The sequence below is a fragment of the Tachypleus tridentatus genome, chromosome 13 (genome assembly GCF_004210375.1).
Source record: "Tachypleus tridentatus isolate NWPU-2018 chromosome 13, ASM421037v1, whole genome shotgun sequence".
In the NCBI taxonomy this organism is placed as follows: domain Eukaryota; kingdom Metazoa; phylum Arthropoda; class Merostomata; order Xiphosura; family Limulidae; genus Tachypleus; species Tachypleus tridentatus.
The window spans coordinates 182,647,917-182,673,933 of record NC_134837.1 but is presented as its reverse complement, the minus strand read 5'-3'; the positions used below and the strand labels follow the sequence as shown (position 1 = coordinate 182,673,933).

The 26,017-nt window shown below is 34.8% G+C and overlaps 3 protein-coding genes across 34 annotated transcripts in view; all 3 read left to right on the top strand.

Moving 5' to 3' along the window:
• Positions 1–26,017, top strand: part of LOC143238536 (cell adhesion molecule Dscam1-like) — an 80,566-nt gene that overhangs the window by 12,815 nt on the left and 41,734 nt on the right. For 5 of the 30 annotated variants that reach the window (XM_076478824.1, XM_076478825.1, XM_076478829.1 and 2 more), the window contains 2 exons: positions 1,518–1,802; positions 2,458–2,742. The exons of 12 other annotated variants lie outside the window; for them this stretch is intronic. In XM_076478824.1, the coding sequence (XP_076334939.1) occupies positions 1,518–1,802; positions 2,458–2,742 (570 nt within the window). Of the gene's footprint in view, positions 1–1,517; positions 1,803–2,004; positions 2,304–2,457; positions 2,743–3,073; positions 3,375–3,483; positions 3,769–4,039; positions 4,361–4,633; positions 4,916–7,484; positions 7,651–8,122; positions 8,408–8,912; positions 9,254–9,519; positions 9,805–23,063; positions 23,368–23,726; positions 24,012–24,740; positions 25,024–25,246; positions 25,532–26,017 lie in introns of those variants that run through there. 13 more of the 30 variants (XM_076478841.1, XM_076478856.1, XM_076478853.1 and 10 more) reach the window with 11 other exon arrangements.
• On the top strand, positions 4,925–7,633 carry LOC143238538 (junctional adhesion molecule A-like). Of its 3 annotated transcripts, none has more exons than XM_076478868.1 (3): positions 4,925–5,866; positions 6,487–6,771; positions 7,502–7,633. In XM_076478868.1, the coding sequence occupies exons 1-3, from the start codon at positions 5,797–5,799 to the stop codon at positions 7,507–7,509; spliced, it is 363 nt and encodes a 120-aa protein (XP_076334983.1). In that variant the 5' UTR covers positions 4,925–5,796; the 3' UTR covers positions 7,510–7,633. The 3 variants fall into 3 exon arrangements, with proteins under 3 accessions (XP_076334983.1, XP_076334980.1, XP_076334982.1); XM_076478867.1 differs by having other exon boundaries at positions 4,928–5,866; positions 7,469–7,601; XM_076478865.1 differs by lacking the exon at positions 7,502–7,633 and having other exon boundaries at positions 4,926–5,866; positions 6,487–7,232.
• LOC143238537 (cell adhesion molecule Dscam2-like) lies at positions 12,502–21,855 on the top strand. The gene is made up of 4 exons (XM_076478864.1): positions 12,502–13,277; positions 13,610–13,891; positions 21,306–21,493; positions 21,723–21,855. Exons 1-3 carry the CDS (start codon positions 13,211–13,213, stop codon positions 21,437–21,439), a joined length of 483 nt encoding a protein of 160 aa, XP_076334979.1. The 5' UTR covers positions 12,502–13,210; the 3' UTR covers positions 21,440–21,493; positions 21,723–21,855.

The window sequence follows — 26,017 nt, the reverse complement described above, 5'->3', positions numbered from 1 at the left end:
AAATTTTGATCTAATTTTTATAAGATACATCTTGTAGTTGAGACTAAAACGCAGTTTTAAAACCGAGTTGATTCAAAGTAAATTTAACATAAAATACTTTAGTTTCGTTTATGGCCACGTGGTTAGGGCGTTCGACTCGTAATCTGAGGGTAACAGGCTCGAATCCCTATCACACCAAACATTCTCGCTCTTTCAGCCGTGGGGGCGTTATAAAGTAACGGTCAATCCCCACAATTCGTTGTTAAACAAGTAGCCCAAGAGTTGACGGTGAGTGGCGATGACTAGCTGCCTTCTCTCTAGTCTTACACATCTAAATTATGGACGGCTAGCGCAGATAGCCCTCGTGTAGCTTTGCACGAAATTAAAAAAAAAACTTCCAACCGATTAAGGTGCATCTAACTTCGACTACCCATATACTGCTTTGGGTAATAGGATGAATAAATAAAGGACCGCTTGCTACTTGTTTAATTTAGCCTGTTCATCCAGAACTGATCAACTCTTGGTTCCAGTGAACTTTAAAAGTTCAATGAAATACATCTGTATATTCAGGCCAGCACATTCACTGTGCCCGAGGAGTTTTATAGATGGGCTGCAGACCATAAGTTGTAAATGGAAGGATTCTTCTCTTCCTCTAGAGAATGGATATTACGTAGATGAATGATGAAATTCAGCCCCATGGAACTATTCTGTGTCTTCTTTAGATGGATCCATCTCTTTTTGACAGTTTACAGAATATTGTGTCGATCCACCCATTCAAAATATCGTGGATAGTATTTGTTGGTCTGTTTCAGTTTTTAGTTGGGTTTTATGTCTGTATTAGCCCACAGTTAATGGAGCTATAAATACATTGTCATTTTATGACATTCTGGAGAATGCTGTACTGGTGGGATTGACAGTTTTAGAATAATCTATACCTTCTTCAATGTATTGGTGCATATTGTCATATTGAACCACTGTGTCGGTTAGTGGATTGATACAAACAGCATATAGAATATGCCTTGGTCAGCTAGGAACCTTGACTTCTCTGGATCAGATGGAAATAAAATACGATTATTTTCGAAATACAACCTAAGAGAAAAAAATGACAGGCTCTGGAATTTTGCTATAGTTAGCTGGCTTCTCATTTTTAAATGAGTGTAAGTTTACTGTACGAGTTGTACACTCAAGATTTGTGTTAAATATAGAGTAGAAGTGTAGTGTATCAGTTGTACACCCTAGGTTTGGGTTTAATGTTCGTAAGAGTGTGTGTTGAGTTAAACTGTTCTATACTGTAGTGACGTCCCGACAGTGAACCACAACGGCCCTTTCTTAATTGACACGTGTTATCTAAAACTTTATGTATTACAACAACACGCTCATTTTTATATCATTGAAATTAATATACCTGAATCTTTTAAATATCTTAGCCTCTGTATTTTCGCAGTACTTGGATATTATTTAACAGCGTTAAAAACGCAATGTTAATATGAATTTTATAGCTTTAACATTTATAGGTTTTTTAATTAAAATTTTTGCAGCGCCCCCTAGGATTCAACCTTTCAGCTTCCCAGTTACAGTGCAACTTGGTAAACAAATTAACTTGTACTGTGGACTTTCTGAGGGGACTCCTCCGCTTAGATTTTATTGGATGAAGAATGGAAAAGGAATTGGTGAAGAAAATCAGAACATTCAATTTATTAAACATGAAAGGTCGTCTATATTAGAAATAAAATCACTTGTCGCGTCCGATATGGGAAATTATACTTGTGTTGTAAACAACTTGGATGGTGAAGACACTTTTACTTCAGAACTGTTGGTAGAAGGTGAGGTTTAATACACTGACAGAAAGTCGCATATTGTGTTTAGCAAGTTTGGTGATAGCACCATTTATATAAGAAACTGCAGTAATAAAAGTTATTTTAATGATTCGTAGATTTTGTGTTAATTTCATCAAACTCCTTGAAAACTGAAATTTTATTTTGAATATTTGCTTAAGTGTTCTAACGGTAGGGTGCGTTGCCATCGACCTTCATTACTCTGCTTTATCTTTGTGAGGTCCGTGCGTTACTTTTGTTGTGTAAGTTGACATTAGCAATATAGAGGAGTATTGTGAACTTTTCAGTTTAGTCTGTTATTGTTATTGTATCAAAGTTTTGGTTTAGAAACATTATTCAGAGTTTCCAGGGAACAAGTAAGCTGTGGATTAATTGTTCTGCACCGTATCGACAATAACGTATTGTGACGTCAACAAATGGCGTCAAGGCTGTTCTACTTCCTTGGGATCATATTGTTGGATAACTGTGTGTTTCTATCTATGTCCGTGGGTAAGTTCCAATTTAAATTTTTAGTGCGTTTCGCTTGCTTATTAATCTGCTCATTTTCAATTGTGTATTGTTTTTTGACGCATTTATAATCCTAGATAATTATTATTATTATTATTATAAAGTAAACATTTTTCTTCCACTACTTTTTTCACAGAATCGCCCAAGATCCAACCTTTCGCTTTTCCAGCTCAGGTAGAACTTGGTACACAAATCAGTGTGTACTGTGGTCTGTCTAAAGGAACAAGTCCAGTCCATTTTACTTGGATGAAGAACGGAAATGAAGTGAGATCTAGTGGAAATAAAATCCGAGTTTTGACTCCAGGTGGCTACACACTCCTTGAGATTCAAATGCTCGATGCCACTGATATCGGAAATTACACCTGTGTTGCTACAAATACAGCGGGAAATGACAGCTATTCGTCTGAGTTATTAGTGCAAGGTGAGGCACCAGAAGAAACAAGATGGACAGCCAGGTTATTTGGTTAGAGGTTAAACATGTTCTAAAACTTACTGCACGTAAGTGTTTTCTATATAAAGTGGAAAACTTGTATCTAAAGATGATTAATACTGAAATATTTTTAAAGTCTTGGTTACTTACGAGTTCTACGATTTATTTCCGATGCCATTCTTTGGTTCTGGTTTGTAATTCATACTTGTATGTTTATATTAGTACATTAAGTTGACTCCTTGCGACGTATTTTTATTAGCATTTTTCAATATGAACTACAGTTTTCAACATTTGGCAGAGGGCGCTACAGTTTTTATTTCAGCCGCCTCTTTACATAAGTCGAAGTTCTTTGTCTAATCCAGTTCTGGTCAGTGATGTACAAGAACTTTGAAACTAATTTAAACTAGCAAACTCTCTCAAGTTCAATGTGTTTGTGAAATGCGTTGAGGATGTACTCTTAGCCGTTAATTTTGTTCAGTAAGTGAATTTATTTGTTCTCGAAGAATTGCGACAACATCATCTCACTGTTGCGCGTGACATCATTCAACTTAAAATGGCTGCGATCCTGATTTTTACTGCATTTGTGATTGGCGTTAGGTTCCATCTTCACGCTTTTACATATGGTAAGTGATATTAAACCTTTTAAAGAATTGAACATTTTAATACATTATAGACATTTGGTTTTTGGTTTTTTTAATAAAATATTAATGTAACAACGTACACTTTCGACAGAACCTCCGAAGATACAACCATTCACGTTTCCAAGTAGAATGGAACTTGGAACACAAGTGAGTGCCCACTGTGGTTTATCCAAAGGCACTTTACCTGTTTCCTTTAATTGGAAAAAGAACGAAGTAGATCTAAGTACGTTTCAAGAAAAGGTAAATATTTCACCACATAAGGAATACGTTATGTTGAAGATACAACGTTTAGATGCCTCGGACATTGGTAACTACACTTGCATTGCAACGAATTCTGGTGGTGAAGATAGATACACAGCTCAGCTGGTGATAGAAGGTAGGCTTTGTTTTCGTGAATTCCACCCTGGATTTTTACACTTACTGTTAATTCATGTTACAAGTTACTGATGTTTTTGTACTTCGTGCCTCAGCTAATTTATTTATGTACATGAATGTATATGTTAAATAAACGTGTGATGTTTTACCTTGATAGTGGCTCATCAGGTCCGTCTGTTTTAAGTAGTATTACTTTTCTAAATCTATATATATATATATATATTCTTCATTCCTTTTTGCTGCTAGTCAGTTGCTTGTGACCACTAGATGGCGCTGTTGTGACTATTGGTTTGTGGGATATCATGATAGGGTTTCACGTGAAAAGCCACCCTAATGTTGGACCAGAGGAATATTTTTATTTGAACGAAGTTGAATTTTAAATATTTTATAAGAACTGGATATTAATCAGCAACTGGTAATATTGAACATTGTAAAAGAAACATCCTTACATTTAAACCTCTGATTTACCTTCTGGTTCTGACATCAGTGACTTTAACTTTAACGAATTGTGACGTTTTCTTCTGCGTCGGAAATGGCGGCAACACAAACGACATGGATTTTACTTTGCATCGTGGCGAAAGCTTCTTCAATAGGTATGTAGGATTTAGCACAGTACTGTTAGACATTAATGAAAAATATTAAAATGTTCTCTATTTAATACGTTTATTTTGCATGACAAAAATAATATTTGTGGCTGTAATAACGTCCTTTTAATGATTGTTTTACTGTTAAACCATTCAAAGTACACTATGTTCGTAAAAAGTGACTTTTGACCATTTTTATAGAACAAGTTTATATTTCTAGTGATGGAAGGTTGGTAAAGGATATGATGGCTCACAAACCACCTATTTTCTTGTACGTTTTAGAGCCACCTATCATTCAGCCTTTCAGTTTTCCGAACAAACCAGAAGTTGGAACTCACATCCGGGTACCGTGTGGGTTGTACAAAGGGACACTTCCAGCTACGTTTACGTGGAAGAAAGATGGTTTAAATTTAAAGACATCTTCGAAGGTTCAAATAACAACACACCATGATTATGTAATCCTGGAAATAAGAGATTTAGATGTTTCGGACATCGGCAACTACACATGTTCAACCAGAAATTCTGTAGGACAAGACCAGTACATAGCTCAATTATTATTGGAAGGTACAAGACAATTACGTGACGTATAATTTGCTTCAAATCTGTTAGAATATTAATGGGTGAAATATAACATATTTTTGCTCACTGTGTTTTGAGGCAAAGCTGTTAGTCATTTCAGTTTTTATTGTGCGACAAAATAATTGAAATGTGAAGTAAAGAAAGGTGAAACAGGTGGTAGAAGGTTCTTTTTTATGAAAATTATGAATAAATCTCAGTATTAATTATTCGTTTCATACAAAAAAAATGTTTACCATTTGGTTCTATCACATTTTTAACTAAAGGTCAAATGCCAAAAACAAGTAGTTAGATAAACACTTTTCTGAAAGTGATAGAAACTTATGAAGAGTATACTTGGAATAACTCCATGTGTCTTCTTGCAAGACCTGAAAATCTTCGGACATATTTCCTTCATTCCTCTGCGAGTAATTCAAATAGGTCTTTTGAATAGTTGTAATTCTTCAAAAATAATTCCAGAATATAATTTAGTTTTATGTTAATCAGGTTATATCATAAACTGGTTATAATTTGGGTTTAGGATTGTGTGGTACATGTTGTTAGTTTATTTAAAAAATGTTCATCTTTCTCTTACAATGAAAGTAAATTAATGAAGTTTTATTTGTTTAATATACCAGTTATTTTCGTTACCGTTAGGCGGTGTTGCAGTTTGCTCGCGAATTTGGTTTTTGGAAAATATAGTAAGGGACGTCGATGCTAAACCTTTAGTTTCATCGTGGATAATTATTTATATTTGGTTATTATGTCCGTTATATGAATTAAAGTGAATCTCTGAAACTTTCCTGTTGAAAAAGAAATAGTTTAACAATTGATTTCAACAAATATCCTCGCGCATTCACTGTCTTCTGACGTCACGATTAGTTCAGCATATGGCTGCCGATAAAAGTGCAATATTATGGTTGCTAGCCTTTGGGTTCTTCGCTTCCACGTTGTCTATAGGTGAGTGAAACAATTTTTAATGTAGTCTGTGAAAATATATTTTAAAAATTCCAAATATATTTAAGAAATCCGCTTAGATATACATAAGATAATTCTAATTATTTTTGTTTTTACTTTCATAATTATTTCATGGATTTTAATGTTTCCTTATTTCATGTTTATTTGATGCCACAATATTCTGAGTCGATGTTCCTTGTTTTCTGTAATGTGTTAAGTGTTTATACAAAATTAATTGACTGTTTAATGATTTGGTTCTTACTATCATGTAACTTAAACAAGGTAACCGTGTTATATTAGGATGCAAAAAAAATATTCTAAATCGAAGTAATTATTTATGATAATTACTTTTAAATAAATATCTTGAAACGTAAGACAACTTTGTTTCCTATAATTAACTTAAGCGGTGATGTTTCCTGGGGTTACTGTTGGGGATTATTCTTGTCAATAAATCTACACTTGTAATTTGTTCTAAGTGAGTATTACTCCCATAATGCTTTAGTTCGATTGTAAACTTGAATAATTTAGCAGTATTTTAAATTCATCTATACAGCAAGAACTAATATTGAAGTGGATGAGTTTTTTACATAGGCTTAATAACACTTGTTGACCAATTCTTACAGATGGCCCTATGATTCAGCCGTTTGGGTTCCCGAAAAATTCGGGAGTTGGTTCAAAAGTTAACGTTCATTGTAGTCTCTCAAGAGGAACTGTACCAGTCATTTTCATGTGGAAAAAAGATGGCGAAGTTGTTAACATACCAGAAGAGGAAGGTCGCGTGTTTACTTATGATACTTTTTCAATGATGGAAATTAACAGGGTGAAAGCTTCTGATGTTGGTAATTACACTTGTCTAGTAAAAAATTCTGTTGGTGAGGACAGCTTTACTGCTGAATTATTGGTTAAAGGTAAGATTTTTAAAAAAATGTACATTAGGCTTACCTATATAATTAGAATAATGTTACATCTACTTAGGAATGGATTAGTCGGGTGACCGGTGAATTTTTTTTTTTAATTACATATTCATTAAGAAAATGTTCGAAATGTAACGGTTAAAGTCGCATACTGTATTATTCATTTGATTAAATGCAATAAAGCTATTTGAAAATAGGTAAATACGTTAGTGATTCCTTTATATTAATAATATTTGTATTAAAATATGATAAACCAAACTAAAGATAGTTTATATTTCGTTTTAACCTAAGTATAAAAACAAGTTAAAATGTATAATATAAATTTGCTTCATAATTTATTGCTCGGAGTATTGGAACAATTGTCTGATTGAAATTTTCTTGCCAATTGGGTCATCAGTTGTTGGCCATGTATTTTTTAAATACTTGTCAGTTCGTTTTGTATTTGGTCAATTTGTAAAGTTCAATCAAAGCATGGTTTTATGTTCAAATATTTGTTTATAAATGATGACAAATTTCTGCCGCTACGTGACGCTACTGTAGTTTTACCAACGGTTCCTGCATAAGGTATCAAGCGTCCTTTGTTTTGTGTAAAGTTTTGGTTCGTAAAGCAATTGAAGTAATATTCTTTATATGCAAGTGTTATTTAACTTCGAATGTTATATTGAGGTAGTAATATAATGTTTTGTTTTAGATATTTGGATATATAAATGACTGTTAATTTAAGAACTGTAGGCTGCGCAGTTTCTGTAGAACGGGACTGGATTAAGACACCAGATTATCTTGACGTGAAAACCATTCTCAAAATGGCGGTAAAATTTACTGTGTTTACAAGCATAATTTTAACCAGCCTTGCAACTCCAGGAAGTTTATTAGGTAAATAAATGATTTATTTTTTGTAGTTAGCGTGATTGCGGAAAAACTTTTATATATATAAAGTATATCTGTAAATTATGATAATTTTAAACAGTTAATTCCTTTTTTGAACGTAAACACTTCCTACTCTTGACAGATAGGGAAGGATAACTAATGTAGAATGGAAGAATGTTATTCTAACCAGTTATATAACTGTTTTTGCTAATTCACAATTACTCTTTTTATTACGGTACTTTCAGGTATGTCTCATTACTTTTAATCTAGTACCTATATTAAGTTGCATTAAGCCGACAGTTTTCTTAAGCCTAATGTGATATTAGGCCTTGTTTTCAATGTTAAGAAACGTATTTGTGTTGCTATTTATGGAAAATCGGCCCCATTATAATACATATTTTACCGTGAGATTAATGTAATTAAAGTTTTATAAACTTGTCAAGGTTATAAGTAATTGGTTTACGGTTGTCTCTTGCAGATTCACCAAAGATTCTACCATTTCATTTTCCAAATAATTTGGAACTTGGTACTCATGTACATGTTGTATGTGGACTTTCCAAAGGATCGTCACCAGTTAATTTTATGTGGAAGAAGAAAGGCGATAAACTTCTGCCGTTGAAAGGAAAACTTGAGTTTCTATATGATGCTGATGTATCCAACTTAAAAATAAAAAATTTGGAAAGTAATGATTTTGGAAACTATACATGTATAGCCAGAAACGAAGTGGGGGAAGACAGTTACACATCCCAACTAATCGCTAAAGGTGGGAAACTATCCAAACGAAAATATTAATTTCGGCCTTACTTTTCGTATATTGTTTTAGTTATACGAAAGTGATTCATAATCCAGTTGTATTGTTGAAAAACGTTACAATTCATTATAGTATAATTAATGTTTTAAGTTTTTATGCCCTTTATTCTGAAAGCTGTATAGCACTCAGTATTCTTTTACAAAGTAACTTAGGTGTGACTGTCTTCAGGAAACGTCATCGTACTTTATGGCTAATTTCATTTATTTAAAACTTTAAGATGTTCTACTGGGTCAGAAAACACGACTATCTTTTAGTTTTTATGTGAAGATAATTTTATTCAATAGCGATTATTCTTAGCTAATGAAACAAAACAACAATATGCAGCTACTAGAGTCGATCTGTACGTGGCAAGGGAAATAAATTTATAATATTTCACTTTTAGTGTAGGTGTGAAAAAAGTTTTGGTTTATTAACGAATAAATGAGTATCATGAGGTTGTATGTTTTGATCGCAATGTGGCGCTTTAGTTTTTGTGTAATTGTACTTAGTGTCGCGGTAAGCATCTGTTTATAAGTAAAGTCCGTTATGCAATTCAATTTCTGTTTCTGACTATTAGTCCTTAGTGTATATTGATAACAGAAGAAAAGGTTTTTACCATGTGCAATTAATCGTAGGTCTTTAGTTTTAGAGCTGGAGTTCCTTTGTGTGCTAAATAAAAACTGAGCTGCCGCCATCTTGGTAAAAGTGATTCAGAAAGTTGATTCTATAGTTAACATCATCAAATGGCTCCAATGTTCACCGTGCTTTCAGGCTTAGTGTTGCTAATACTAAGCTTAGTTGACGTCGGATTTCAATTTGGTAAGCTGCATTTAGGTATATATTTGGCAAAAAAAGAATTGTTTACAATTAAGATTTATTTAAATGCTTATTTAATACATCCTGTAGTCTTCAAATATGGGGTTTGAGTATTTACTTTTTTCTAAAGCAAATAGTTAATCACAAAGAAAGATTGAATGTTTTCTTAATTTTAAGAAATCCATAAACATATTTATAATTCGTCAAGACACTCATCCCGATTTTAACCAAACTAAAAGCTTAGATTTTTTTTGTTTTGTTTTTTACAGAGCCCCCAAAAATACTCCCTTTTCATTTTCCAAAAGTGATTGAAACTGGCACTCAAGCACTTGTCACATGTGGACTTTCGAAAGGGTCTAAACCAGTCACTTTCGCGTGGAAAAAGAATGAAAAACATTTGGAACCAAAAAACAATAAAATTGAATTCCTTGATTATCCAACCATTTCCACCTTGGTTATAAAGAACGTGAGTGGTAATGACATTGCAAACTATACTTGTATTGCCAGAAACGATATTGGAGAGGACACATATTCTTCCGAACTTACTGCTCGAGGTGAGATATGTTGCATGTGGAGATCTAATGGAGTGTTGTCGTTTTATTAAATAATGGTGACTCAGTTGCAAATCACACCAGAATCCAATTAACATTGAACTGATTATTATTATTATTATGAAACGTTATCGGTAGTTTGGAAGTACAGTTATGAGATGTTTTATGCTTTTTACGTTTCACTATAGTAATATTATTGTCATAATAGATTATGAAAATGATTAATTACCAAATTATGTTTGTGTACTAAAGAAATGAGTATGTAGTATACTAATCGCTATATTAGGGTTAGGAGTTTGGTTTTCAATGTTGATACATTAGTAATAGAAATTGCTCCCTTCTCTTTATACTTTTAGTTAGAATATTTATTCCTAAACTTTAGTGTACGAGCTTAATGTAAGTAGAAATATTTTTAAATGTATTAATTCATTTTATGATGTCCAGTTTCATTCATGAATATTAACTATTCCAACTTATTAAACTGTGTAATATGTTGTCATATCAGTAATTGTAATATATTCCAGGTATTAAAATGTTTTGCTTTTAATCTTTTGTCTTTGTAATATTTAATATTTACTACAAACCACTGTTACTAAATGCTGCTACTAGAGGTCTCGCTTTGCCAGTGTTTAGTACATACGTGTTGTCTGTGCATAGACAACTGAGTAACTGATTAAGGAAGTAGTCGCTGTTGATTGATCTGCAAATCAAAATTGGAAGTGGAAGGCCAAACTTGAAACTTGGGGCTTTTGGTCTGATTGTTTAGATAAATAACTAAAGCCACTCAGAGTGGCCTAAACCTGAATTCTGTTAGGCTTAATCGATGCATATGGAATGGCGCAACTACAAACACTTTTTTGTTTTAATTTCGCGCAAAGCTACACGAGGGCTATCTACGCCAGTCGTCTCAAATTTGGCAATGTAAAACTAGAGGGAAGGCAGCTAGTCATCAGGCTGAAAATGGCGAGCATAATTGGCGCGACGGGAAATTGAACCCACGACTCTCAGATTACAAGTCGAACGCCTTAACCCACTTGGCCATGTCGGGCCTATTATAGTGTTACCCAACATGTGTAGCTATTCTAACTTAATATTTGAAATTTTCATTGTGCCAGACTGTTGTCCAACTGTAGCTATTGTTTTGTTGTTTTAATATAGACTTAAGTTCTGTCATCGTTATTAATATACTTGGGCTGAACCATTGTGATTATTTAGGCCTAAACGTGTGTGTCATTATGTAGGTGAACGTTTATTATTTTTCATGCCAAGTAATGCGTTAAAAACTTTTCTCCGTTGGTCAGTTATAGAAAGTTAATAAAAAGTATTAATTATAAATTTGATATATTAAAATTAACTATAAATGAAAAGGTAGTTCTGTCTATACAGATAATAGCAATGGATAAAATTTTTTTGATTTAGTGCGTATAAGAAGTGAATTAGGTTTATATACTTGTCTTTAGTACATTTCTATTTATTGTTTTTTGTTGATCTTGCTAATGTGTAGTAGATTTTATTTACTGAAAATAGAAATGTTCTTAATACCACTTGTTAGGATATTTGGGCTATAAGGCATTTTAAGTTAATTGTTTCTGTAGTAACTAAACTAGTGAAACAATTTGCAAAGAAAAAATTGAATTTCCATTAAAATTTTTCCGTTGTGTGGCGCTTCAACTCAAGACTAGAATGCTGTAACAACAGCTTTTATAGCTGGTGTAAATATGTGAGAGCTGTAGAAAAGAACGAGTTTGATTGACAACTCTATTCAACCGTCGTTACATTTTTCTGCTACCAGTATAACTTGCACAAGTTTTCCCAGGTATTACAGCTTCTCAGCTCTCTATTGTTTGCTTTGTTGGCTACAAAACGCACCATTATATCCAGTAGTAGGTTCTACATCTTGTGACGTGATCCAATGTCTTTGTGTTCAGCTTCGTCGTAGGCCTAATAGTAACACTAATAGGCTTACCGCTTTGGGGAAGTTCTATAGGTAAGTTCGTTGTTTTGTTTATACAAGATGTATTCACAGCTTTTATTGCATTTAGAGATAGGGAAAATAGATTATAAAATAATTTTAAACCATGTTGATTTAAATATAAAAATAATAAATCGTGTTCAGAGTGTCTGTAAAGTGAACATTTAGTTATATTTTTAACCGTCGTAATTTTGCTGTAATAAGTAGTTATTTTTGTAGTTTATACGGAAAGGAAGGTTTTGAATATTTAAAAAAAAAAACTTAAAAAATATTTTTAAAACAAGTAATATTTATCTTAGACTCATGAAACTATTAATCATATTTGTCAGTCTCGTGTTTAAACTGTTTTGCGTTCACTTAAATTTTTTACCTATTTTAAATGGTGAATGTATTTTACAGATTCACCGAAAATTTTGCCTTTTCAATTTCCAACCAGTATTGAACATGGTACTCGGATACCCGTAACGTGTGGACTTTCGAAAGGAGCGCCACCTATAGTGTTTCACTGGAAGAAAGATAACAAAGAGTTATTTACTACAGAAAAAAAATTTGAAATTATAACTCGTGGAGAATTTTCTCTTTTGATAATTAAAAACATAAATGGAAGCGACATTGGGAATTACAGTTGTATTGCCAGAAATAACGTTGGGTTTGATAGTTATACTTCTGAGCTTTTAATCCAAGGTAAATATTTTCGATATTTTTATGGCACTCCTATAATTTATAATATAATTTTTCCGATTGCATTAATTTTTTTGAATGTTTATTTTTACATAAGTGTATAAATGATTAATAATATACAACATTCAGAGACTGAATAAAAATTGTATAAGAACGATGTATATAAATAAATTTAGTTCTGTACTTGACCAATGTTGATTTGACCTTTCCTCTAGATTCTTTCTGAATCAGTTGGTACTTTTAAAATCTTGAAAATAATTATCGTAATTCACAAAATACCGAATGACACATTAAATTAATTCTGCGTGTTTAAGGCTTGATGTAAAGCGCAGTTTGGAACACTTTGAAGATTTGGTAGTATTGTATTTATTTAAATGCTGTTTGACAACGAATTTCTTCAATTTCTGCTAAATATGCCTAATGTTTGTCACAATCTACCAGATGTCGCTTTAATCGTGAACCACCAGAAGAAGGCTTGTTACAAGTACTTTATTCTCAGCTTGCAGTCAGTGGGTTCAGAAAATTGTATGTAAAACTCCTGTGATTTTTGTCCTATAAAAACTTAAAAACAAATTATTCGGTACATAAGTTAACACTTGTTTTTATATTTGTAATGGTTCTGAGTCTTTGTTAAATTTGACGAAGAGGTTGAGAACCACCCTAAATCTGTGACGTCAGTTTTTTTGTGAAATAAGCAACCATTTTGTTTCCTTGTGCCTTCATCTCATCGTCAATGTTATAGTAGCTGATTATTTAATGAAGAAGATGAAAACCGAAACGTTACCCATATTTATTCCGTTTCTCATCTGTGTTGAATGTGCAGGTAAGTCAATGAAACTCTTAATTACATTTTAAATTTAGTTCATAATTATGTGAAGATTCGGTGTGTGTAATGAAATAAAATATAATCCAATGAATAAATTATTTTCTGTTAAAACGTACGATGCTTAAATGTCAATAAACACCATTTTAGAATAGTCGATATAAGCTTGCGTAATATAAGACTACAGTTGTATAATGACTTCAACTAATCTTAACTATTCACGTATTGCTTACTGTAATTTTTATTTTTCAAAAATAGAATATATGAAACCTAATGTTTCTCTGTAAAAAAAGTCATTTTATTGTTAATTTTGGAATATTTTTTATTTTTAGATCTACTTGTTGCGCCATTTTCGTTTTTGAAAAATATAAAACTTGGAGAACAGGTTCGTGTCTTCTGCACGGTTCGACGTGGGGATCCACCGTTTTCATTCTCCTGGTGGAAAGATGGGGAGGAATTGTATGTTGGACCACATTTTGATATTGAGCAAATCGACGAATATACAAGTAGGCTAGTTGTTCGTGGTGTGTCAGCTTATGTCAATGGATATTACACTTGTAGAGCATCCAATACTGTTGCTTCAGATAACGCGACAGCGCAGTTGTTTGTAGAAGGTATGTGTATATACGAGTTTGTCGAATTTTAAATATCTGTATTGGTGTATTGATTGTTTTAGCAATACGTATTTTGTATTTCGTCTCGAATATATTATTTCATGGGTTTCTTGTTTTTTGTTGTTTTTTTTCCAGTGTCGAATAGTTAATTATCAGTAAAGATTGTACCGCCCCTAGCGTACGTATTTAGAAACAGAGGTGAGGCCAAGAGCTGTTTTTTGCATAAAAATTCCTGTAGCGTTGTACATAGTTTATTAAAATAGCCCAAGTTTTCGCAATATATATAGTCTTATTTGAATGGTTCAAATGTGAATTTCTATGCGTTTTGGACCTAACATTAAATCACAAAAGCAGTGATTTATATTCCCAAAGTGTATGTCTGGGCTAATATTATTCAACACAGTAATTGGTTGATTCCATCTGTTTCTATTTGGTTTTATTTCGGTTTTCTTACAGAATGTACGTAATGTTAATACTGTTACAACTTGGTATCAGACTTGCAGTTTCTTTGAAAACGTTTATAGTGTTTTAAGAATATTACAGATATTAGTACCTGTATAGTTTCTAACGTTGGAGTCTACGCTAATTTATATTATATTTGTACAACGTGTAGTAAGAGCTCAGTCGATTGTGTCTGTCATAGAGTACTAAACTCGGTGAGTAATTTATCTCGTGGTACACTTGAAAATTGTGTAACAAAATATTGAGGCACAGTGTGTATTTCTTATTTCTCATTGTGTTGAACGACGTCACATTATAAAACGCTGGTATTTCTTTTGATGTACTTTTTTAAAAATATTTTAACATTGATGAAAACAATCAACAGTCTTCTAACAAACTTAGGATGTGAATTAAGAATTAGGGACTAAAAACGATGTTACGTACGTTACGTGTGGTGTGTGTTTGTGGTTACAGTTCCTCGGTGTGGATTCCTGTACGTGGTGAGGGGACCTCCCAGGGAAGGTTTTATCCTCTCGGGTCTAAACATCCACCCACGTGTTTGCCGTGCGTGGTAACCTGTGAAGGAGAGGAGAGGATCCTGGCGGTTGAGGGGTCCAACCCAAACACACCACTTTGGTCTTGAATTCCTGCAGATGGGCGGCCTTGGGGTGGCCCCCCTCCCCTTGGGTGGATCGGCTGAACCACTTGAGCTAGAGTCAACCAAGTACCTGTGTTGGATGTTCTCAACAGGTGTTGTGGACAGTGTATCTGATGCTGGTGTTTGGGTATAGTGCTCACGAAACCCTGGCGTTGCTATAGTGTCCTTGTTTGACATTGTAGTGTGTCCCCTCGTAGGGCTCTATGGTGGGTGGGGTCAGTGGTTACCGAAATATTCTTTTTTTTATTATGAATTTTCCAAATAAAAAAATAATGAAAAACAGTCCATAGGTAAACGACCACGTCTTGATTATGAGCAGCAATCTTCAACATTTGTAACACCTGTTGTACCTCATTTTCTTATACTACATTCTCTTTCAGACAAATCTTTAGGGCAAATGTTTCCCTTTTTCATTCAGAAGGGACTAGATGGACTTGCTGGCTCTCCATAGGCAGTAAAGAAGCTTCGATCTGGTGACATATTGGTGGAAGCATCCACATCTCAACACAGTGAACTCCTCTTGCATTCAAAGGTGATTGGGGATATACCTATTGAGGTTACACCTCATGCTACTTTGAATTCATCACGAGGAGTTATTGTTGATAGAGATTTGAAGAATATCCCCGAGTCAGATTTTTGCTGGTTTCTGCACCCAAGGAGTTTCTGCAGTGAGGCGTATCTCCACTCGCAAAGATGGAATTACTATGCCGACTAATGTTCTCATTTTGATATTTACATCACCACGTCAACTTGCTACCATCAAAAGTTATTTTAATTTCAGGGTATAGCCATACATTCCAAACCCTCTCGGATGTTTCCTGTGTCTGCATTTTAGTCACTTGAAGACGTCATGGTGTGGTTCCTTGACATGTGCTTGTTGCGGTAGCAAGGACCACGATGCCTATGAATGTGAAATGGACCCTCATTGCATCAATTACAATGGCTCTCACCTGTCCTACTTTCGTCCTTGCCCTAAATTGTTGGAAGAAAGAGGTGCAGCATTTGATAAGGATTCAACTCATTACCTTGAGAGTCGAAAGTTGCTGTCCACCACGGACGTGTGCTGCTGCACTTCATTCTTCTACTACAGTGGGAGTGCAGACGGATCTCTGTGCTTCCAAAAGAATTGTTCTGAAACCAAATGAAAAGTCTTTTGACCTCCATGGTTAAAGTTGATGAATCATCTTAAACACCCATCTCAGTCCCTGACATAATTCCAGCAAATCCCTAGGTCTACTTCCTTTGGTTCTGGGTACGGGCATTTCCTCGGGTACATCTTCTTCCACATCAAGATGCAAAACGATCAATTGTTCACGTCCTCAGTCGCTTGAATCCTCTTCCAACAGCAAAGACTTGCCCAATTGACCCAGGGCAGGATTCTTGGAGGTCGATAGACTTCCCTCGAATAAAAACAGTAAAGAAAAAAGACGTGGCCGTAAACAGAAGGGTTCTACACCCAATTTGCGTACACATAAATAAAAGTGGCCACCTTAATACAATGGAACTGTCGATGTTTGTTTCTATCTGGATGACATCAAAACACTGATTGCTTCCTACCATCCTGTATGTCTTTCCTTACAGGAAACATTTTTGAAACTTGCCGATGCAGTTCTCTTTGTACGGAAATGACAGGCTGTGTGATGGACGAGTGCATGGAGGGGTTGCATTGTTGGTTGATCAGCATGTGTCCACCCTGTATTTGTCACTCAACACACCCTTGGATGCTGTAGCCATTCGTGTTTCCTTGGGTCATACCATCACTGTTTGTTTTCTCTACTAGTCGCCTGGAGAGACCTCTGATCAATCAGACTTTGATTCTCTCGTTGAACAGCTGCTGTCTCCTCTTTTAATCCTGGGAGACTTTAATGGACATAATTTCCTCAGAGAAAGTGGTGATATTGATAAGAGGGGTCGTTTTGTACAGTGTATGCTCTCTGATCACAACCTTTCTCTTTTTAATACTGTTTCTTCTACTTGTTTTCATGCACATAGTCAGTCCTTTACTGCTATTGATCTCTCTATTTACTCTCCTTCACTATTCTCCCATTTTTCTTGGAGGGTTGACAATAATCCATAAGGCAGTGATCATTTTCTTATAATTTTGAGAGAGACTGGCCGTGCAAGATGCCACCCGACCCGTTTGCATCAGTGGAAGCTTGAATGGCAAACTGGCCCTCTTTCACTGCTCTTGCTGAACTTGATCCTGCCACAGTCTGTAAGCCATCAATAGACGACTTGTGACAGCAGTAATTGACTGTATTATACAAGCAGTTGCTCAGTGTATTCCCCAAATCTCGACATGTTTTCCACAATATTCTCGTCCGTAGTGGAATCCTGCCTGCCACATGGCATGGAAGGCTCAAAAATGAGCCTGGGATACTTTTCGTAGATATTCCACACTCTTGCACCACATTTCGTTCCACCAAGTCCGTGTACATGCTCAGTGGGTAAGACGTCAAAGCCAGAAGGAATCTTGAATTATGTTCACAACCAGCATATCTTTTACCACTAATTCCAAAGTCATGTGGGACAAGATTTGAAAAGTCAGTGGGCAATATCACTCTGTCCCCCTCTCGATCTTGCTCTCCGATGGCCAGGAAGTAATTGGTACCCAGAGCATCGCTAATATTCTAGTTGAAAGCTTTTGCCGGGTGTCTAGAACTTCTCCTCATCCTCCACCTTCTTAGCCATCAAGACTTGGGCAGAGTGATCACCTCTTTCCTTTCGAGCTGATTGTCTCTATGACTATGACTGTCCCTTTACACTGGAACTCAAACTGGCCCTTCATCAATCTGGCAGTACATTGGTTGAACCTGATGATGTACACTATGAAATGCTGCGCCATTTATTCCTGCTTTCCTTGTTATTCTGATTGTTTTTAACCTGATCTGGCAGGAAGGAGAATGTTTTTCGTGGTGCCAGGCTATTAATGTCCTACCTTTCTCTAAGCCTGGGAAGGATCCCAAGATTCCTTCCAACTACCGTCCAGTTGCTTTGACGAGCTATCTCTGTAAGACTTTAGAGAGGATGGTTAATGATCTTCTTGTTTGATTATTAGAATCAAACAACCTCCTCTCGCCCACCCAGTGTGGGTTCTGATGACAGTGCTCCACCATGGACCACCTGATTCGACTTAACTTCAATCAGAGAAGCCTTTCTCAAACAACTTCATCTTTTATCAATATTCTTTGACATTGAGAAGGGTTATGATACAACATGGAGGTATGACCATGTTGCGAGACCACCGTATATATGGTTTACGTGGCCATTTGCCCATTTTTATTAAAATTTTTTAATGGACAGGAGGTTCCAAGATTGTGTGGGTTTGACACTTTCCCATTCTTTTCTACAGGAATTTGGAGTCCTTCAGGGCTGTGTTTTGAGTGTCACACTTTTCATTATAAAGATTAATGCCATCCAGTGATGTTGCAAACAGGTTCTATGTAGACGACTTGCATCCAATGTCAGTCATTGAATATGAGGTATATTGAGCAGGGTTACTGACTGCCCTCAGTCGTTTACCGAAGTGGACCACAGCAAATGGCTTTAACTTCTCTTTCTCTCTAAAACTGTTTGCATGCACTTTTGCTGCCAGTGGAGTATTCACTCTGATCCTGAACTCTGTATCAGTGAAGTTGTGCTGCCTGTGGTCCTTGAGACAAAATTCTTGGTGCTTATCTTTTACCCTAAGCTGGCCTTTATACCACACATCAAGTAGTTATGGGTCAAGTGTACAGGAGCACTGAACATCCTCTGTGTCGTCTCTTCCACCACTTGGGGAGTGAGTCGATGCTCTATGCTAAAGATATATCGTGCTCTTACTTGACTATGGATTACTGGTCTATGGCTCTGCCAGGACCTTGACCTGAAAGATGCTGAACCCCATTCATCATCAAGGACTTCAGCTCTGCACTGGGACTTTCCTCACTTTCCCAGTTCAGAGCTTATACATAATCTCATGAAATTTCTTTGTACCTCCACTGTTTGTAACTGTCTTTACTATATGCTTCGAAACTTTGTTCCTTACCAGAACGTCCCACCTGGAGTTGTTTTCCTTCCTCGATGGGCCATACGTTTTCAGAACAGGCGATCTGCCTTTGCTCCTCTTGGCCTTTGTGTCCAGGTGCAGTTGGATGAATTGGGTCTGTCCTTGGATAACATTGCTGTATCCACTGCTCAGCTCATCCCACCATGGTTTTTTTACAGTCCCCAAATGTGACCTATCTTTAAATCATCTGAGAAAAGCAGACACTCCTGATTGGAAATACTGTCATTTGCTAAACATCTTTTGAATCATCCTTCCATTCCTATTTATACAAATGGTTCAAAATCAGGTGACTGTGTGGGCTCTGCCATGGTTTGTTGTGGTTCAGCGGTTGCACACAGAATCCCTTCTACAGCTTCTGTGTTCACTGCTGAACACTACGCCATTTCTCTTACCCTGGATCACATAAAAGCTAAGCAGTACTCAAACTACACTATTTATACTGACTCGCTTTGTTCTCTACTAGCCCTGGAATCATTTCACGTTAGTTCACACCCTGTTCACGTTGGTATTTGCGGGAACAAAATCGCTGACAGCGCAGCTGAATCTATCTGATCTGGCACTATCACTGCTGTGCCTGTTCTGAGCATGGTCTATAGCCCTGTATTCAAGGGTCGTCTCCGTGCTAGCTGGCAGTCGACTTGGAGTGAGCAACGTGAGAACAAGCTTTTCCAAAAAAAACCCTATATTGGACTCTGGCCATCTTGCTTCTGTAATGATCGGAAAGAGGAAGATATTTTAACTGGACAATGGTCACAGTTTTTTTAACTCGTTTTCTTTTATCTGGGGCTGATGCTCCAATGTACTGTCTGTGTAACACTCAGGGCACTATAAGCCACATTTTACTATTTTGCTGTCGTTATGACTCTCAACGACGGCACCATTTTAAACATGTTCTGTTCTTAGGTTTGTCCATAACGTTAGACAGTGTTATTGGCGATGGTGACACTGTCCACCTTGGATATATATTTTTAGTTTTTTAAAGGACATTAATCTTTATAATGCCATTTAAGTTTTTAATTTATACATTAGACCTTTTTTAATATGAAACCCTTTTAAGAATCACAGCCCATCTTGTTTGATTTGGAATTAGAAAATGGCCATAACGTCAAATAACTTGAAACCAGGACTGGAAAGGCCAACTTCAGGTGACCGACGGTGGTTTTTGAACTTACCTGTTAGTCTTCCTGGCGAGTTACGATAATTACAATTATGTTACAGAAAGTCCTTTACGACCTGTATTACTCTAGTTTTTCTCTTAACGTTGTAGACTGGATGTAAACATTGGTTTTATGTTATTTGATTTTCTTAACTTTTTGTTTTACCTTAATTTCCTTTTATAAATTTTACTAAATTTAATTTTAACTTATTACCAGATGTTTGTCACAGATAGCCTAGCTGCTTTGTGTCAAAAACACCAAATCAACCAACCAACTTTATATAGAATAAGGATTTTTATTAATTTTACATGGTAACTCATTATTCACACACAAGCCTGTTCTGTAATTTGTTTTTCGAAAGCTTTGTGCAGAATCTAAGGCTTAAGGTGGTAACTGATAAATTAATTACTCGTTAAAATTGTTGTACGCTTCTGGGGTCCAGAAATTTAATACAAATGAAATGAAAATAGTGTGGTCAAAGGACGGTAATTTAGCCCTGAAATGAAACGATCCACTTGTCGTGAAACTACTTGAGATTGGTACGAGATGTAGAATTGTGAAGACGTTGTTAAAACAAGAGATTTTGTGAAATAAACATTTAACACAATACGATTATTACCACAGCAAGACTGATATGTAATGTTTGGTTACTGTTAAATGTGGGCTTCGAAAATTGACTGTGGATTAGCCAGTTGAAAGGGAAGCCTATACCTTATTGTCATCATACCTTATTTTATATCAAAAGGTCATCTTATTTTCATAATTGCTTTTTTTTTCTTTTAGTAATGTGCCTTTTATCAAATCTAGATATTGTAAATCATATTGGAACCTTTATTTTTTGTTTTGTGCGTATGTGCAACAAACTGTGGATGTGAAAATATAAACCATTAGGCTTTGTTATAAATTAGGGAATTGCGGCTGCAATTGTATTTTGATTATATGAGTGTTTCTTCCGGTATGTGGCGCTGCATTTCTTAAGGAGCTTTTGGTTTTACACGGATATCTAGCACCTTCCGTGATATTAATTTATCTTCTCCAGTTAAAATTGTATGATCAGTTAAGATTATTGGATATTTTTTTTCAAATTTGCACTTTTGTAACACTTTATAGAGTGGAAAGCGAGGAAGGTTAGTAATATTACTCAGAACATTACAAATACCAGGCCATCTTACCCTTACTGGTCTTTGAATAGTTGTCTACGTATGCTATTAGACGTCACACTGCGTCACCAAGAATGGCGGTAAATCCATCCATTGTTGTGGTGGTTTTCAATCTCGTGGTCAACACAGCTGGTTTCGGTAAGTTTGTTTATGGAAATGTATGTATAGTAAATTAAAACATCATTTTATGCAACATGTTTAAAAAATTCTATAAATATATATATATATATATACCTGTGTGTGTGTGTGTGTGTAAATGCTTAAAAATAATCTTCCAATTAGAAAATGTAGGTTCTATAAAAAAAAAAGTTTGTTTTTTAAATATGTACTAAATTGTTATGTTTCAATTATATATATTTTTTTACAGATGCCCCCAGAATTCAGCCTTTTAACTTTCCAGGTAAAATCGAGGTCGGTAGTCAGGTTAATGTTTTATGTAGTTTGTTCAAAGGAACTTTACCTGTAAGTTTTACTTGGAAGAAAAACGGAGAAACTCTCACAACATTCGGAGACAAGGTAGAAATATTGATTTTGAGTGACTCTTCAAAATTAAAGTTAAAAAATCTTGATGGTGGAGACACTGGAAACTACACCTGTAACGCTAAAAACACCGACGGTGAAGACAGCCTTACAGCCAGCTTGTTAGTAAACGGTAATACAGATAAGTTATTAGTTACAGTGGTACATCAGAATTGTTAAGTTATCCAATACAGTGAAACTGTTGCGTAATGAAGTAGGGTTTGTTAGTTGTTTCTGTGTCTACAGCCACGAAATGAACGCTGAGGTGTACAGCTCTAGTTATTAAATATGGGGTTAAAAAGCCCCTGTTTGAACTGTGAAGTATTTTTAAGTAGTTTTAATATAACAGTGAATTAAACTGAAAATAGACTTATAAAAATATTGGATTTAAAACTAACAAATCAAATAATGTGTAATCTGGCTGTCAAGAAATATAATGTATATTTTGTTTTGTTTTTGAAAATTTTTGATCTCATAATTATAAATGAAGTGTATTGCTACACGTATAACATTTTAAGCAATAATTAAAGTGTGTGATAGCATATTCTCGTCTTTAAGTTACTGTATTATGTGCGTGTTTCAATTAGCACTATACTTTGTTTTCAGAGTTCATGATTTGGCAAATGTATTTTTTTCACATTTAACTGGTTAATATTGTGTGCTTATTGTAGATCATGTCTTACACTCAGGTCTAGGATCAGTATTTGATATTTTGGTAGTTAACAAAATGGTGATTTGTGTTTGTTCTAGTGATACAATGTCGTGACACTAATTCTAGAGTTCTTACAGTGATACTAACATTTATGGGAAATTAAATGTTAGTTTCTATACGCTGTATTAAGCTTTTACTTTGTTTGGGTTACCGTTAAAAATACGGAAAATCCTCACATGAAATAGTTCCGCTATTATGTGGTAATATGTAGACATCCTGACACTTTCATTTCCAGTTATTAAATTTTAATGTTATCATTAACTCTTCGTTATGTGTTAACCAACGTTTTGTGATGTTTGTTAGTTGTGCGTTAACACGATTTTCGTGCAGGTTTAATACAGAACATAATGTATGCTATGAATGACATAGTTTTTCTCTTAGATATGTCTAACACAAAAATTAACTTGCAAATAACTTGTGTGGATAATTTATTTACTATGTTTTAACTAGTTATAATTACTTTTCGTCGTTTATCGACACTTAATCTTCCGCACTGTGGCGCTTTATCCTACTGTGGCTGGAATTTTGTGGCATTTAGGGTTACGAGGCATTTGGCGCTGTTCTACACTTTAAAGAACTACCGGTAATCTTCATGTTGAATCAAGGTTTAATTGAAAATACCTCAAATTCCGTCAGATAAAGTTTTTCAGAATATCTCGAACACTTCAGTGGACGTTCATTGTCTTCAGTCACACCTTTATACATGGGAATATGGCCGCCATACTGATATGCTTCTTTGCTATTGTGATGCATGGAACATCCTTAAACGTACTATCTTCAGGTAAATGTTTTCCTTTTACGTTTATGCTATGAAAGAATAATTATTATGAATGAAATATTTACGTCTTACCGCACTACATGATGTTTGGATCCATTTATAGTTTGTCATATTTTTAAAACGTTAGACAATAATTACATGATCTACGTTTTTAAACAGAACTAATGTATGAAAGTTTCTGTTTTCGAAGGTAATTTTTACTGGAAATTGCTAAACATCTTTCCTTTTTAACTTGCATTCAGAAAATTATTAGTTTTTAAATTTAACTAGTCACAAACAATTATTGGTTAACCTTGTATCCTCCACACTTACTGTTTTGAGATATCTGATAATTAAACATAATTTTTTATTAATTTTAACAGAACCACCCATCATTCAGCCATTTTACTTTCCGACTCGACCCAAGCTTGGGACCCAGGTCACTGCATTTTGTGGTCTTTCTGAAGGTACATTACCTGTTACGTTTTCTTGGAAAAAGGACGGGCAACCTATCAATGAACTGGAAGATAAAGTACACATTCTAACTCAGAAGGATAACTCTCAGTTGAAGCTAAAGAACTTGAATGCTGTTGATGTGGGGAACTACACTTGTGTCATTAGTAACGCTGTCGGCTCTGACAGTCACACTTCTTACTTAGTAATGAATGGTGAGACGTTGTTGTAGCATATTTTAAGTTTGGTGCTGCTACTGGAAGCAAATTTTAAGATTAAAAAAAATTAAATTTTACCCCAAGTCGTAACAACTGGGATGTTTTTATTTATTGCTAAAATATTTCAAAATAAGGTTGTTTTAATTTGAAAATAATTTAACTATACACAAAATGTTTATACATGTAATAAAAGTGTATTTACGAAGCATGAACTATCAAGTTACAGCACGAAATAAATTTTGTTTTTTTTTGTGTTGGGTGTTTTTTCAGGTATTTTGCACTTTGTATTTTCGGGTCACTATTCATTAGTGATTTTTATTTGTCACTTAGTTCGATGAATCTTTGGTGTTTAAAATAGTTTATAAAGTTGGTTTGGTGTCTTATAATTAAAAAGTACGATATATTGTGTGCGTTTTAAACAAATTAACTAATTAGTGTTTGTTGCCAGAAGTCAGATATTCAGACACGTACGTCTTTGCCACTGGTGCTCGAAATTTCAATGTTTTGTTTATTTCATAAACACAAGCGTTTTTGGTATTCGAAATGAAATGGTATTTAACCACGTTGAACATTTTGAACAAAGGCTGTGACTTGCTCATGTATTTTAGTATTTTTTTTAAATTTTCATTCCGTTTCATTTTGTATTTTTGAGAGGTCGTTAAACACTTGTGATTGTATTTCCCACTATGTGGCGCTTCAAGAGCAGATGAAGCCAGAGTTTCCAATTTTATAACCGATCGTATGGTATACCAAAAGTAAGGTTTGTTTAGGATTAAGTGTCAGTTATTTGTGATCTTCTCGCAGGAGTGTCAAAGGCTCAAAATATTGAACTTAAAAAGTATATCTGAATAACTGTTTACTTGGGACTGTTTTACGTCGCAATATTACAGTGTAGGTTCCAATAAAGAAAGCTATTCCAGGGTGACGTCATAGAAACTTGTAATGGCGTTCGACAAGATTTCGTTTTGTGCAGTGTTTGTGAGCTTGCTTGGGAAACTCACATCCTTAGGTAAGTACAAGCTTGTTTAATAAAATAATTCAGAACATTCTGTAAAAATTCGGTTGGTCGTAAAATTTATTACCAAGTTTAGAGGTTTCTATATTAGCATTTGACTGATCCAATGAGCTTTACATAGTTTAAACTGTTAGCAATAGGCTTAGTTTTATGTAGTTTTTTTATGGGTTTAACGAGTAACATTCTGAAATGTAATGTTAATTTTACATTTTTACAGAACTCCCAGAAGTTCAGCCTTTCTACTTTCCAGAGAAAATTGAAATAGGTAATCAGATTGGTGTTTACTGTGGCCTGTTGAAAGGAACACCACCCGTTCAGTTTTCTTGGCTAAAGAATGGGAGACATCTTTCTTCGGAAGACGGAAAATTAGAATTTTTAAATGAAAATGACTTTTCACAGTTGAAAATAAAAACTTTAGACGGTAGTGATATTGGAAACTACACTTGTGTTGCCAGAAACAACGCTGGGATCTCGAGCTATTCCGCCGAATTACTGGTTAAAGGTAGGAAGTGCATGTCCAGGTGAGGTCGTTCCGTTAAGAGAAATTTGTATGTTCTCTTGGCCAGCTGTTTGTATTTTATTCTAAATTTGTTAAAACATTACTGAAACTTTAGCCAGTAAGAATGAGCCTTATTTGAATTCAACATCAAAGATTAGGCTAAACACAAGGCCTATCTTGGTTGCACCAAATTAATTGGTGTTATATATTTAAAAATGTCTCGTTACTCGTCGGTTAAAACTTTTTTATCAAAAAGGGAAATTCAGGAAGTATTATAAAGATAAGTTGAAACATACACCTTAGAGATCGTTACAAAATTGTTTTAATTCTGCTTTGGAGATTCAACATTTTTAACGCTTTGAGTATTAAATTTCGTATCTTATCAGTGAAGGATTGTTTTATATTTTTAGGGTCTCTTCTTTCTGGAACATCCATTTAAAATTGCAAACAGTTTATATGCTCTTTAAAGGAAATTAATTCCCCTTGTTT

What these genes read in the sequence shown, in the direction of transcription:
- LOC143238537 (XM_076478864.1), top strand. Translation starts at nt 13,211, where the DNA reads ATGAAGAAGATGAAAACCGAAACGTTACCCATATTTATTCCGTTTCTC. An exon ending in CATCTGTGTTGAATGTGCAG is followed by an intron (nt 13,278 to 13,609) that starts GTAAGTCAATGA and finishes TTTTATTTTTAG; the next exon opens with ATCTACTTGTTGCGCCATTT. An exon ending in AGCGCAGTTGTTTGTAGAAG is followed by an intron (nt 13,892 to 21,305) that starts GTATGTGTATAT and finishes AACACTTTATAG; the next exon opens with AGTGGAAAGCGAGGAAGGTT.
- LOC143238538 (XM_076478865.1), top strand. Translation starts at nt 5,797, where the DNA reads ATGGCTGCCGATAAAAGTGCAATATTATGGTTGCTAGCCTTTGGGTTC. An exon ending in CGCTTCCACGTTGTCTATAG is followed by an intron (nt 5,867 to 6,486) that starts GTGAGTGAAACA and finishes CAATTCTTACAG; the next exon opens with ATGGCCCTATGATTCAGCCG.